This window comes from Oncorhynchus nerka, linkage group LG22 (assembly GCF_034236695.1).
Source record: "Oncorhynchus nerka isolate Pitt River linkage group LG22, Oner_Uvic_2.0, whole genome shotgun sequence".
Taxonomy (NCBI): Eukaryota; Metazoa; Chordata; class Actinopteri; order Salmoniformes; family Salmonidae; genus Oncorhynchus; species Oncorhynchus nerka.
Window position 1 is genome coordinate 41,895,215 of NC_088417.1, and position 15,322 is coordinate 41,910,536.

At 43.2% G+C, this 15,322-nt stretch overlaps 1 protein-coding gene across 1 annotated transcript in view; it reads left to right on the forward strand.

The window, feature by feature from the left end:
- The first annotated feature begins 303 nt into the window (after positions 1-303).
- LOC115105190 (protein scribble homolog) overlaps positions 304-15,322 on the forward strand; it is a 134,791-nt gene continuing 119,772 nt past the window's right edge. Inside the window, 1 exon segment of the mRNA XM_065007162.1 lies at positions 304-1,564. Coding sequence (XP_064863234.1) covers positions 1,406-1,564 — 159 coding nt within the window. The 5' untranslated portion in view covers positions 304-1,405.

Sequence of the window (15,322 nt, forward strand, 5' to 3'; positions counted from 1 at the left end):
AAAATTGATGCACTTGATTTTATTTTCCTGGATATGTGTGGTTGCGCTGACCGGCGTATGCAGTCCTATCAGTGTCGGGCAGCAGTTGTCCTCCAAAAAACTAAGGCCGATATCATCTCTATTCATTCTAGCAACTTTGATTTGGATGTCTATTCATTCTAGCAAAATATGAAGGAAATTCTGAGTAGGCACTAGGCATGCGTGTGAGGTGTCAGTTGTAAATCGAGCGCACCCAGCTCCAACATCAATAGGGAGGAGTCAGTGGTCAGCGATCGCCACCACATTCTTATTTCGCCACACACCCGGTCTGAGTGAGGAAACTCCCGAGCGGAATATTTTGCGACAGAGGATTTCTTCAATGTTCGCTAAAATAAGCAGTCAAAAATCCAAACATCTCGGACTTGTTTTTCGTGGCATCCCAGTCGTGCACAGCTAAGTCACAAAAGCAGTGGTAACCTCCAGTTTGGCCCTGCCCAGCCTCACACACCCCCACCGGCCTGGCTCAAGGAGGGAGGGAAAAATCATACGATTGTTGATATTGTGGGTTCAATAGTTGTTCCTTTACACGTGTCACTTCTGGTTATTGTTTTCAGTGCATACAGCTTTTGAAAGACTGCCCAGAATTGGTTTCGAATTTGGTAGATCGTTAAACTGCAAGTTTGTATCCGTAGTCTAAAGAGGCACGAGTGCTCACAAGCTAGTAACGTTAGCGACACAATACAGCAGACGAGTTCCATCCCTCCAGACGTAACTTCGAGAGGCCATTCAGTGTGCCTACATGGGACTATTTCCGATAATGCAACAGCCTGTCATATTTTACCGATCAGCATTCTCGCATTGAGCAACATAACACACATTTGTAACGGGGAACCGTATAATATTTGCTTAGTAAGCTAGCCATCTTGCTAGACAGGCCAGCTTCCTTGTATCAAATAGCAAACCGTCTAGTCCTAGTAGCTAACGTTAATGGTGGCTGGACTGCATTGTCAGAACTATGGAAATGAGAACGTTAGTTTGTTTTAAAGTGCCTGTTTTTTTTTTTTAGATTATTAGCAAACCGTATATAATTTTAATGAGACTGACTCCAAACACGGAAGCTAATAATCGTATTTAAAAAAATATGTAATTATCACATTTATGTTGGATTTAAGTCGCTGAGAGCCAACAAAAGACTCAATTTTGGATATCAATTGACGAGACGAATGATTTCTGTGTCCCTGGTTTTAACTGGATTTGGCCTCCCCCTTTTGGTTCGACGCGGGAGCAGCGGGATTTCGATAGTCCCACTCATCTGTCACGTCGATATTTGTATACATTTTCCTATCCCTCCCCCCCACAACCTTTCCCCGTTTCTCTCTCCTATGCTGAGTAACGCCGGCAACCAAATCGATAACGGCGGCCGGACATGCTGAAGTGTATCCCTTTGTGGCGTTGTAACCGCCACGTCGAGTCGGTGGACAAGCGACATTGTAATTTGCAAAATGTCCCCGACGAGATATTTCGCTACAGCCGCAGTCTGGAGGAGCTTCTCCTCGACGCTAACCAACTCCGAGAACTACCCAAGGTAAGCAACCAGTGATTTTCATTAGCACATTGTGGCCTATCCTGGCTATCCAAACCATTATGCATGGTCAAATCAAGGCTAGCGGAATGATCTCCACTCTATCAATGCATGCAACCGCGAGCAACCCCCATGGAACAGGTGGCTGATGTTTTGATTTACTTTGCCTGCTATAAACATCTGGCAACATCAGTATAATTAACTGAGCATATTAACTAACTAATCCCGTCACGCAGGAACAACATACTGTTTATTTAGAAAGGGGTTTAAATGCCTTTACTTAAAATTCCAAACACCATATTGGGTGAGTGTTGTGGCTACTTTCATATTCTGGGGGCTAAGACTGTATACGCGGGAAGGTATGATGCTACCTTTAATGTCCTCTTATTCTTGTCAATGGTTAATCCCCATGCATGTGTCATCAAAGTAGCTGAGAGAGGTGTGTACCATCAGGCTGGCTGCTCAGAGCAGCTGACAGCACATTGTCAGCTGACAGCACATTGATAAGAGCAGAGAATAGAAATCAGAGGAGAAACGGGTCTCTGCCTTCCTTGATGCTTGCTGTGTGGAGTCAAGCAGAGGAGGCTCCTGCTTCAGAGTGGAGTAGGCATATGCTGCATGATATCAAATGTGCAGACGGACTCAGCGGATGAAAGGAGTCCGCTGGCCTGCACTACGTTGCCCGCAGTAACGGCACAGGCCGGTGGGATTGGAAACCCATTCACACTACTCCTACATGACAAATGACATAAGCTCTGCTGGCATGCCCCTCATGTTTATTTTTAGGGGAGCAGGAAGGTTATTTGGCTGTGCATTATGTTCCCCTCCAGCTTCCAACACTCATTTACACCAGAGCACTGGGACGTAAGAGTGACCTGACTTTCGCCTCATTATGCCGCTGTGTTCATTGTTCTGCTATGGGATAAGGGAATGGCTGTGCAAGATAATGGACATCAAGTTCATCAGAGATGTGTTGCGGCTCAGAAATGCTGAGACATGCTCTCAGACATGGCTAGGTGGTGGTGGGGAGAGTGGCACAGTCACCAGTAGTTCTTCTGTCGTGTCGACAAACCCAAGGTCATAAGAAGCTATGCTAAGATGGCAAAGTCTACTGAAGTGTGCAGGTCCACAATAATCTCTAGAGAGTTTGAATACCTGTGTAAGTAGTCACTTCTAGGCCTAAGTATTCTGCTTAGGCTGTTGACAGTCTACCACTTGAGTCATGCCCTGAGTCCCAGGCCATTATATTAAGATATGCAAGCTCCAGTACGTAAGGTAATGAATCACAAATTGCATTTATTACTTAAGTTAGCAGAGAGAATGCAATTGTTCACAATCTAATCCAGTGAAAAACACAATCTGATTTGTCAACCAAGACCTCAGTTGCACTCGCTCTTAAAATGTCACTCACCTTTTATCTGAGTTTTGTACATGGACATAACAGGGATGAGAGGGACCGTGTGTGTGGCTGTTTGTGCCGACTTGACCAAAAAGCTCTGTTTATGACTAAGCTGAGCGGGCTGAGACTTGGCTCAGGCCCCTATGTTCACTGGAGGAAGGACACAGACAAATAAAGGGAGAGGAGGGTGTTGCTCTAGGACTCACAAAAGCACACGCAGACATCCAGTTGTTTAATATTCAACCCAGCTGCTAGTTCGGCCAGATGCTGACTGGGGTTTCCTGACACAGATCAAGGGTGAGGTGGGGGGCTGTATCTAAGGGTGCATCGCCTGATCTGCTTGACTCAGCATGACTGGGCCCAGTCACTGAAGGGAGGGCCTGTCGGTGCAGGGGACCGTGAGGCTGGCAGAAGGCATACACTCAGGACCACTAACACGGCACTGTATTTAGCCGAGAGACACAAATGTGGTGTGACAGAGCAGGTGGCTGTGTTGCGTGCAGACACAAAGCATATGGTCCCCTTGCCTGCATTTATAGAAAGGCTTCGGAGAGAGAGGGGGCCATCAGAGGTCAGACCCATAATAGGCCGTGTGGAGACAACATGGCAATAATGGTGAATGCTCAAACCATAATAGAATCGTGAGCTCTCATTCATCTCTTTTGGTATCTCCTTGTCATGCTATGATGGCTATTCATGGCATCTCTAGCTCTCTACAGTTATCATAACTGTTTTTAACACACAATTTAATTTAGAATTGTTGCGCAATGATTGGCATATAAAAGCACGTTTCATTCCAGCAGGAACAGAAGCTGTAGGAGCAGCACTCGCTTTGTCTGACACATTTTCGCTTCAACTAGGCTCTATCTGTATGCTCGGCTATTACCAGCTAAAGGAAACCCTGGTCTGAAGGGATAGGTCCATTCCATGAATTCTATGTTTGAAATAACGCCCCCCCCTGTGTTCAAGAGCATGTTGCGTCTCAACTGAGGCCTGGCACAGCACAAAAACCCCAAATCATGTGAAGTAAGGGTCTAAAATGCAGCATGTGAATATGGATATGTTTTTGAATTGATGTGTTTTTAGATCATTGACGTGAAAGACATGCTCCAGAACTTTGGTGATTACTATGTTAAAAAAAGAAAATCCATATTGGGCAGGATGTATCAATATGTAGTTCATAAATGCATAATCTATGAGCAGAATTACTGTTTTACCTCAATTAGCCACTAAATCCCTAGTTTGAAAGCGACTTTTCTGAAAACTGCTGCGCCATTTTCTCCCATGTGGGCCAGCCCCCTAGCAAGTAGAGTTCAACCAATGAGCCCTTCGCCATATGAGTGACAGCTAGCAAGAGGCACACACACCAGAGTGAGAGAGAGCGAGCAATGACATGCACATATCTGCACATACTGCATGTGACGTAGTGCACAATTTCTGGGAACCACTTTTTGGTCATGAACACTACTTTCAGAACTACTGGCTAAAAAGTATACAAAAGTAATGCAGAATCTCTTTAAAGGTAAAAAAAAAATAATAGAATTCTTTATTTAAAAAAAAAAAAATTAGTTTGACAACGTTGTTTGTAAGCTTTTAAATTATATCAAACTCAACTGTTTATCTTTTCCAGTGTGGGGTATGCAAAATGGGTCAACATTGAGCACCTTTATCTCCTCAAAGTTTTGACATTCAGGTCCAAAAAGTCACTTTCTAACATTCTCTTTGGGCAAGCATGCATGGAAAGTTTTGTTTGAATCCTAAGGGATGCTGTCAAAAAGCGATTGAATTCAAATGGATTTACCCCAAAGAAAAGCATCTTTTCAGTTATGATTTCAATTGCCTTTACTTTTTCAACTACCACAGACACCTCTCCTGGTAACAGCCTACGGTGGTGACCGAATGGAGAGATTGTGGGTGTTATTGCACCGCCAAGTGTTCCAGCTCTCATTGACAATAATTGGCACACTCCACCTTCACAAAAGTCACTGTGGAGATTGGCCACTCTGCAGCAAACCTAAAGCCAGTACTCCGTACACAGACCCAATGTCTGTACCCAAAGCTGTCAACTTGAGTTTTTCCAAGTCTGCTTGAGCAATGCTCAATGACATTTGGCACACACAACCCATGAGGCATTAATATTCTCCGTACAGTCAGAAGGAAAATTGGATGTACTATGCAATGAGACAAATTAGTACTATAATGGGGATTGTGCTGTGGAGTTTAGAGGGGTAGATTTTCTGTATAGGTTTTGGAAGGGGGTTTAACAGTGTGAACAGATGGAGATTCAGATGCCCTGACAGGGTCTTAGACTCACTGTGTGTTTCTTGAGCCCCAACGGGGAGGAACATACCTGAATTTGTCCAATAGAAACTCTCTAGAATTTTATATTTGGAATAAACTGTTTCGGATGCAAAACTATTGCAACCATGGCATAAAATGTACTTTTTGGTCCATCAGCCACAGAGGCAGCCCCCCAATTTTCTTTTGCAAAAATTACACCAAACGGATTAGCATGCTTTGTAATGTTTCTAAAACATATGTATTACTAGTAAAATGTATTACTTTGTTCCTGTGAGGTTGAGTCTGATTAGTAGAAGCTTCTCTTCACTAGCAATTGAAACTCAAACAGAAAAACAACTTAGCCTAGTGAACAAAACAATGTAAATAGCCAAGAAACAAGGACAAAGTATCACTTTGTTTCAAGTATATTAGACAAACTTTTATGCCTGTGCACAGCGCTTCTAAAAATGTATTTTTCACTCAGCTCTTCACGTGCGCACAGCCCCCAGCCAGACAGTATATAGGATTCGTAGTTCTTTGATTTTGTGTAATTAATTTACCAGCTAGGAAACTAAACTGTGGAAATACTTTGAAAACAGCTACTGCAGCATTTGTTACTATTAATGTGATCATACTTGACTATTTTTATTCACAAACTGGAGCCCTGACCACCCGCCAACGTGGCTGGTGAAATAGACCCACCAATGCAGGTGGCGGGTGTTAATTCTAGGCATAATGATTACACCCCTTTACTATACAGAACCCAGAAGGACCCTTGGAGAGCGCAGTCGGGAATTCCAACTCACGCCCATGTGTTCTGGGCCCTTAACATCAAGCCCCAGCTCTGTTTTGTCATTACGCAACGCTTAATCCTCACTATTCCTTAATGCGTCTTTTGTGTTGCTGCTAAGTAGGGCTCCTCAGTGGTTTTACCAAATAACACTGCCTCCTAATGCGAATGAAGAAAAAAAAACACTGAATGGAATTAGTCAGTTTCAGCACTCCTCTATCTCCAGTGTGTCTCTGAGAAGCAGAGGGTCATTAGACCTTCTCGTGGGCAATCGTCTCTGTCAATGATTGAAGATGAACCGGTCATGTAAAGCGGATCGCTCATCCCCCAAGCTTTTGGACAGCTTTACCTGCTCTTCCTTTTCATGCTAGCAAGGACAAGGCACTTTGCCTGCATGCTGCAAAGACGAAGTGGGACAGTGCGCGAAGCGGGGCAGTTTGAGTAGGCTGCTGATATTTCGGGGTGGGGCAGTGCATCAAGTCGGGGCAGTTTGAGTAGGCTACTGATATTTCCTTGGGTTGTTTGGCATGCAAAATAACTCGTAGATCAATGACTGACAACACAGTTACATGCTTAGTTCGACATTGATGAAGCAGAAGCGTCAGTTGTCACAAAATATTATGTATTTTCTAAAGGTAGAAAGTAACATGAGCAAAAGGTTAGTGAATTGCGATTTGTAACTTTCGAATCGATTTCTGACTGATGCATGCTATACTTGGATCCGTTTGGGATCTGCGGACCAATAGTCAAATCTTAAACATTTTGAATCGAGACCGAATGTGAATCGTTACATCCCTAATAGCGAAACATTGACAAACAATTCACACCATGAAAACAATGCACCCGGATGGACTTTGGGTCCACTTGGCTCTGCTATTACTGAATGCCATGTAACCGTTTCCATTGTTTTTCTTTTATCGATATGAGTCATTTGTTTGAGCGAAGAGCAGTCAGTCTTTCACACATCAGCATTGTGTTTTGTTTGCAGATATGAGATCCGAACAACCACATATCCATTCATCCCATCTCCCTCCCTTTAACCTAATGGAGGTGTACATATTCCCTTTAATATTTCAGGAGGAACATGCCTTCAAAATGAAACCACTTCCAACCTAGCCCTCTCCCAGAAAGTATCATCTTTAATGACCCACAGGGGCTCCACTTGAAAATACACAGAACCCCCCCCCTCCTTTTTTTTAGCTCCAGAAGTTCAGCATTAAAGTATATCCTAATGTCTGGCCAGGCATAAGAAGTGGTTCTCTGCCAGAATCTCGAGACCTAGCCTAGGCCTACACTGTGCAGATCCTGATTCCATAAAGTGCTGTACAGATTTGTATTTTCCCCTCTATTCCAGCCTCTGTGACTCTGTTAGCTGAACTAGGCCATGCCTGGTGATAAATCACACCTGCCCCTGGTCCTCCCTGCGGTAAACCCACATTAGTTCCCCCCTTCCCCTGGCTCCGTTTGTCTCTCAAGGCAGTAAGTTTCCCAGAAGCATGGGAAAGTACCCCAAAGGACTCTTCCTTTAGTCTGCATTTCTTTTGATGTAGTTTGGTTTTATGGATCTCTCAAGGCTGACATTGAGACTGCTGCTGAGAGAAAAGTCTGCACTGGCCAATCCTTAAGTCAAATCGAAGTCGAACGTCCTCATTGTGTGTGTGTGTGCACAATCCGAAAGCTGTGTCCCACTTCTCAGAAGAGCCAAGTATGTGAAAGGTAACCAGAAGTGAGGAGCCAGTGGAGAAGCATTGTGAAAGAGGTAGAGGTTCCTCTAATGCAATAGCACATTCAACAGGTTCCTTTGTCTGAGATGATGACCAGCTGGTCCCACATCCTGCCCCGCCCTTCCATTTGGAGATGTTTTTTATTTATTCCGGAGATGGATGAACCCCCCACCCCCACCACAGAGCAGCCAGACAGCCTGAGTGATGGTGTCGGGTGGAGAACATCCAGCCAGGGAGGCTGTCTCTGTGCTAAGAGCCCTGCAAGCCCTAGGGAGATACTGCTGCAGGCGTTCTGGGTGGCGCGTGTGCGCAGACTAACCCTCCCGTAGAAGTCGTACCCTTTTTCCCCCGGTAAACAGATGACACCGAAACCAGCCTGATAGTAATGCTAATGCTCATTAATCCTCTCAGGGCAGTGTCAACCATAGACTGGCACTTGTATACATCTGTTGTAAATCTCATGACTTTCCTCCTGCACTCTGCCCCTCAGTCACCACCACCAAGGTAAACAATGGGCCATGGCGGTGGTGACGGGAAGCTGGTGTTAGCGATAGCAGAGAGCATCTGTGTGCACGGATGGTGCGCACCGATAGGAATGATGTGCCATAGGACCACTAGCTAACTACACAGAGACAGGGATTGGGGGACATGGACTCATGGTGGCCTCGCAATGTGACATCATTCTCTCACGCTCTTTGTTTCTCTGTGTGTTGGTTTGGGTATTTAAAGTCGGTCTTAGGCCTCATTGGTCAAGTGCAGTGACCTGCCTGACACTGACCGGTCTCAGGTGGATGTGAGTCGTGCCCTAACGAAATGCTTGGTCTGACAAAATATCTTTGCTCGCCGGGCCTTATAGGTGTGCAGCATTAAGGATTCCACACCACCCCATGAATAGATACACAGCTGGTACATGGCATGTAACATACAATAGAATCGTAACAAACATTTTTAATGTCAAAGTATTTGTTGTCCTCAATTTAACCCAGAGGGCCCTCTGTATTGCCACTTTTGAAATCCATAGCTTAGGGTCTAATTAATTTATTTCAGTTGACTGATTTCCTATTATGACGTGTAACAGAAGTCTTTGAAATTGTTGCATGTTGCGATTATATTTTTGGCTTAGTGTAGCTTATATGCGTCAATGAATAATAAGCATCAACTAATGAGATGGGCAGGAGATATGCCATTGATTTTCTGCGATCACACAATAGAGCCCACCCATATATCCTATACCCCCCCCCCCCCCCAAAGCATATATTTTCATCCTTCAATGTAGCAGGAACACTGCAATGAAAGTGTTTTGCTCTGAGCACTGAACCCTTTTACATAATGTCTGTGTCCCGCTACGTCACAGTTGTTCACTCTGGTTCTTGGAAATCTGTTCAAAATGGTTTGAAAAGGGCAGCTAGAGTTATTCCTGAAAAGTGTTGACAGGGTTTTTAATCCAACACATTTTGTTGTAGTACTATAGTGAGAGTTAACTTTTGCAAACAACTATTATTCTCTCCTACTTTTCTGTTTGAGAGGTGGCTTAAGCCAGGCTTGTGAGTGACTAAGTACTGTATTGTATCTTTCTGAGTAGGAGTGTGTATACTGTGAGTAATTAACCCAGCATGGCCCTCTGAGCTCTGTAGTACATGATGCCAGCAAGAGGAAATGCAGGAATGACTGGAATCTGAAGCAATCTGCCTGCCCTGCTGTCTGTGCGCCTGAACTCTCCCTCAACCACACTGATCCTAGTTAGTCTACATTCCTGGCTGAACAGGCCACACACACAGAGACCTTTACGCCTGCTACTAAGCCACGCGCACGCACACCGTTTTACATGGTGCACACTAGAGACAATCACACATCGACAAACACAGAGAAGCTACATACAAATGCGCATGTTCCCGAGAACTTCCAACAGAGGCACATTTTTCTTCAACTAATCAAACTCCACTATTTTTGGCAGTATTAAAATGAAGGCGCTCTAATTCTCATTATACTTTAATTAAGCCGGCCTCTTTACTCCAGGGGGTTTCACACAACCGGAGCCTGGGTAAGGAGCAAAGCTGGCAGAATGTAGGAGACATTTAGACTAGAGGTCAACCGATTAATCAGAATGGCCGATTAATTAGGGCCGATATCAAATTTTCATAACAATCGGAAATCGGTATTTTTGGACACCGATTTGACCTTTTTCTTTATTTAAGAACACATTCTTATTTTCAATGACCTAGGAACGGTGGGTTAACTGCCTCGTTCATGGGCAGAACGACATATTTTCACCTTGTCAGCTCGGGGGGTTCAATCTTGCAACCTTACAGTTAACTAGTCCAACGCTCTATCCACCTGCCTCTCATTGCACTCCACGAGGAGACTACCTGTTACTCGAATGCAGTAAGCCAAGGTAAGTTGCTAGCTAGCTTATCTTATAAAAATCAATCAATCATAATCACTAGTTAACTACACATGGTTGATGATATTACTAGTTTATCTAGCGTGTCCTGCGTTGCATATAATCGATGCGGTGCGTATCGTTGCTCCAATGTGTACCTAATCATAAACATCAATGCCTTTCTCAAAATCAATACACAGAAGTATATATTTTTAAACCTGCATATTTAGCTAAAAGAAATCCAGGTTAGCAGGCAATATTAACCAGGTGAAATTGTGTCACTTCTCTTGCGTTCATTGCACGCAGAGTCGGTGTATATGCAACAGTTTGGGCCGCCTAATTTGCCAGAATGTTACGTAATTATGACATAACATTGAAGGTTGTGCAATGTAACAGGAATATTTAGACTTATGGATGCCACCCGTTAGATAAAATACGGAACGGTTCCGTATCTCACTGAAAGAATAAACGTCTTGTTTTCGAGATGATGGTTTCTGGATTTGACCATATTATTGACCTAAGAGGCGCGTATTTCTGTGTGTTATTATGTTATAACTAAGTCTATGATTTGATAGAGCAGTCTGACTGAGCGATGGTAGGCACCAGCAGGCTCGTAAATATTAATTCAAACAGCACTTTTGTGCGTTTGCCAGCAGCTGTTTATGACTTCAAGCCTATCAACTCCCGAGATTAGGCTGGTGTAACCGATGTGAAATGGCTAGCTAGTTAGCGGTGTGCGCGCTAATAGCGTTTCAAACGTCACTCACTCTGAGACTTGGAGTAGTTATTCCCCTTGCTCTGCATGGGTAACGCTGCTTCAAGGGTGGCTGTTGTTGTGTTCCTGGTTCGAGCCCAGGTATGAGCGAGGAGAAGGACGGAAGCTATAGTGTTACACTGGCAATACTAAAGTGTCTATAAGAACATCCAATAGTCAAAGGTTAATGAAATACAAATGGTATAGAGAGAAATATTCCTAATAATAACTACAATCTAAAACTTCTTACCTGGGAATATTGAAGACTCATGTTAAAAGGAACCACCAGCTTTCATATGTTCTCATGTTCTGAGCAAGGAACTTAAACGTTAGCTTTCTTACATAGCACATATTGCACTTTTACTCTCTTCTCCAACACTGTTTTTTTGCATTATTTAAACCAAATTGAACATGTTTCATTATTTAGTTGAGGCTGAATTGATTTTATTGATGTATTATATTAAGTTAAAATAAGTGTTCATTCAGTATTGTTGTAATTGTCATTATTACAAAAAAAAAAAAAAAAAGGAATCGGACGATTAATCGATATCGGGTTTTTTTGTTGTTTTGTGGGTCCTCCAATAATCTGTATCGGCGTTGAAAAATCATAATCGGTCGACCTCTATTTTAGACATAGCTATTCAAAGAGTTGCATGGTTTAATCAGCCCTGTTTGGTAATAGTATTTCATTGAGAAATACTGCACCAAACATCTTAGTTAGATGTAAAATTCCACGACTAACCTTTCATCTGCAAAAATGTCAAAATGAATGACAGATTTCTTGAGTGTTTTTTAAGCGACGGAATTTTAAGGGTCTCCTCCCTCCCAGCCTCTCTTGCTCCTTGTCCTCTGTTAGTCCCATCCTGTTAGTCCTGGACAGTGCAGCTGCTGGAGGGCCCTGACATGGAGCTTAGAAGTTCTGGCAGCCACTGCACTAAAGTGCATATGTTAACCTGCTGTACTGAGGCAAGCCTTGACTGTGCTGAGACCCTGTTTGACCCCCAGTTAGCACCTTACCTCCCATCTCTTTGTTGTCAGCACTTACACCAAAAATGGATGATGATAATGTCAAAGTATGTGCACCGTTGGGGCATTTTCATTTACGCACAGACTGACGCCCTCTAATTCCTCATAATCCTTCTCACCACTTATATCAGAGGCCGGCTGGTCGGTATAGGGTGACCGTTTCCCTAGATGCTGATCTTGGGTTAGTATTTTCCCCGCTAATGGTTAAGGTTAGGATTTGGGAGTGAAGCTGATCCTAGATCTGTGCCTCGGAGAAAAGCCAACCCGGAGATAGTCTGGTCTGCAGGCAGGCAGTGTCGTGGCAGATGGTTAGATGGGGTCGTGATGAGTGATTCTCAGAGCAGAGTGTGAGAAGCAGAGTTGTGTGTCACAGCTGAACTGGTGTGTTGGGACTTGAGGGGTCAAGGACAGGGCAGCGTTTCTTGTGTGGGCACGAAGACAGACTATGCCTGGAGGCTAGGGTATGACCGCTCATTAGTGAGTTCCCCTCTTGAAGAGAATAAATACACACACTGGTTTTTCACATGTACTTCATGGAGTTCCTATCTGTGGGCTTTATTGGAGTGTTTCAGTGCACAAACCAGGTAGAAAGAACATGTTCTGGACTGAAAACGGCACTAATTTAAACACATGTAGATGGAAGATCGTGTACTTATCTGTGGGACATCACACACTGGGGAAGTGGGCTTCCTGGCCATGATCCTCTTCTGAGTCGTTCTGGATGGGTGTGTGGAGTCACTACTGTAATTATAATGGCTTCTTCATAATAGCAATTCATGGAGTTTCACTGGGAGCCTGATTTTTAGTGCCACGATCTTGTTAAACTGTACCACATCAGTGTTACTCAATGGCATTACATCGCTTCACGATGCTCTGGCCTCGCCTATCTACAAAAGGCTTGCTTCACAATCACATAAACACACAAATGAGGGTCAATGCAGTCAAAGCTTTAATGCCAGATTATAGCATATCTGCATAGACTAGCTAGTAGTGGTTTTGTAACAGTTTCCACTGATACTCAATACAGGAAGCTTCATGTTATCTTCTGCCCCAGATAAGCTTGGTCATACTGAAGGAAAGAATAATCAATACTTAGTCATTCAGTCACTCAGTCCTCCATCTCAAGCCATAGTGTCAGTCTAATCATGGATGTTGCTGGCTGCATCTTTTCCTTCCCTCCAATCCAAGTGCTGGTTTCCAGGGAGATGGTTCATTAATTGGGACCTTCCTGGGGATTCATTGAGCTGGGAATTCTGTTGTTTACCCAGCGTATCTAGGAGACACCAACCCTTCACACCACACCCTCTATTCAAGAGCATAGCATGTTGTGCCTCAAACAATGGTGGGCACTACACAAAAACCTCAGATGTAAAATGGGGTCTAAGCTACAAAAATCTTGAGTTTGTGTTTTTACATCATTTACGTTTAGGGTTCAATTGTTTTTTTATAAACAAAATAGTTTTGACAACCCTGTTTGTAAGCTTTTTAAATCGAGTGGTCACCAACATTTTGAGTCAAGATCACTGAGTCAAATTGGACAACGAGATCCACCGCTCAGATATGACTTAACAACATAAGCCTATGCAGCATTAACCAATTAAAAGCTGTTCTGTAGCAATGAGGTTTGTGCAGTAGGCCATAGGCCTAATACATTATCACTGCATATTGGCTCCGCTTGTATTGCCCTGCCAATGTTCTTCTCAGAACATTTTGAAATGGTTATTAAAACATTTTATGTATATAATCACACTGGGAATAGATCATTTGTTCTATTACTTGTGAGCCACAGCTGAGTAAGTATAATAATTAGTTCATTTTTTTTACTGGACTGTTGGCCTGCATCAGATGGTCAGTCTGAGGGGAGGGAGGGAGCAGCGGTGAGACTGCCTCTCACCCGACTCACCGTCCCTCCTCTTCCAGCTAATGGTGAAACTTAAGTCGCACTGCATTATTTCTGCCTCATGCTTAAATTCATGTTTGCTCGTATGACCAGAGAGAAATGTAATATTCCTTGATATTAAAAAGACAAAAGCCGGAAATAATGATAGCGCAAGCTTATCGAAACGCCCATTTTATCGTTTAGAAAAGTGTTGACAGTGCTGAATAATAAACTTAAACATGAAATTACTCAAATAGCAGCTCTTTGCTGTATTTGTTGAGTCTCTCTCTAGTCTTGGTTTTGAAATCTGACATCAACTTTGTTGTGCGTTCAAGGCTTCTTTTTACAGTCTTTGGCGTGAGGAAACTGTACAGACAGAAACTGATTGGCCAGCAGTAGGCCTATAGGTGCTCTTGATTTGCTCTCTGGGCTTATCAGGTAGGTGGAGTTCTACCCTAAGACGCATGAAATGGTTCAAAATGGGAACACTTTGCCTTCCCGGCGCTAGGGCTGTTGAATCAAGTGCACCTACTGTCAACCGTGTGAAACGAATAAAATAAAAAAATAGGAACGAAAGGCTTTATCGTTAGTTTTTTTACAGAAATGTTTGGTGATCGACTAGAAATAGCTTGTAGATAGACCTTGATCGACTGGTTGGTGATTGTTTTTTTAAATATAAATTTTAACCGTTTATCTTTTCGTATTGTGGGGTATGCAAAATAGGTCAACTTTTATCTTTTAAATGTTTTGGCATTCCGTTCCAAAAAGTTACTTTCTGGGCACTGCTACAGTGGGCAAATATGTATTTTTGTTTTCGTTCAAATCAAAAGGGATGCTGTCAATAGGGATGGGCATTTGAACTTTTTTGATTTGAGTACTCACATGAAAATAAAGAAGCTATTTTTAGAACAAGGGCCACACTGGAAAGAAAGGTGCGCATTTATCTATATGCCAACAGTGCGCAACAATACCTACATTATCATAACCATTGCATATTATGAATCCTAATTGCAAAATTGCCTCAGATAGGTGTGTGTGTGTGTGTGTATAAACTAAAAAAAAAAGAAACTTCCCCTTTTCTATACCCTGTCTATAATACATAAAAACCCAAATAACTTCACAGATCTTCATTGTAAAGGGTTTAAACACTGTTCCCCATGCTTGTTCAATGAACCATAAACAATTAATGAACATGCACCCGTGGAACGGTCGTTAAGACACTAATAGCTTGCAGACAAGCAAGGCAATTAAGGTCACAGTTATGAAAATTTAGGACACTAAAGAGGCCTTTCTACTGACTCTGAAGAACACCAAAAGAAAGATGCCCAGGGTCCCTGCTCATCTGCGTGAACGTGCCTTAGGCATGCTGCAAGGAGGCATGAGGACTGCAGATTGTCTACAGGGAGACAGGATGGACAGCTGATTGTCCTCGCAGTGGCAGACCAGATGTAACAACACCTGCACAGGATCAGTACAGCCTAACATCACACCTGCGGGACAGGTACAGGATGGCAACAACAACTGCCCGA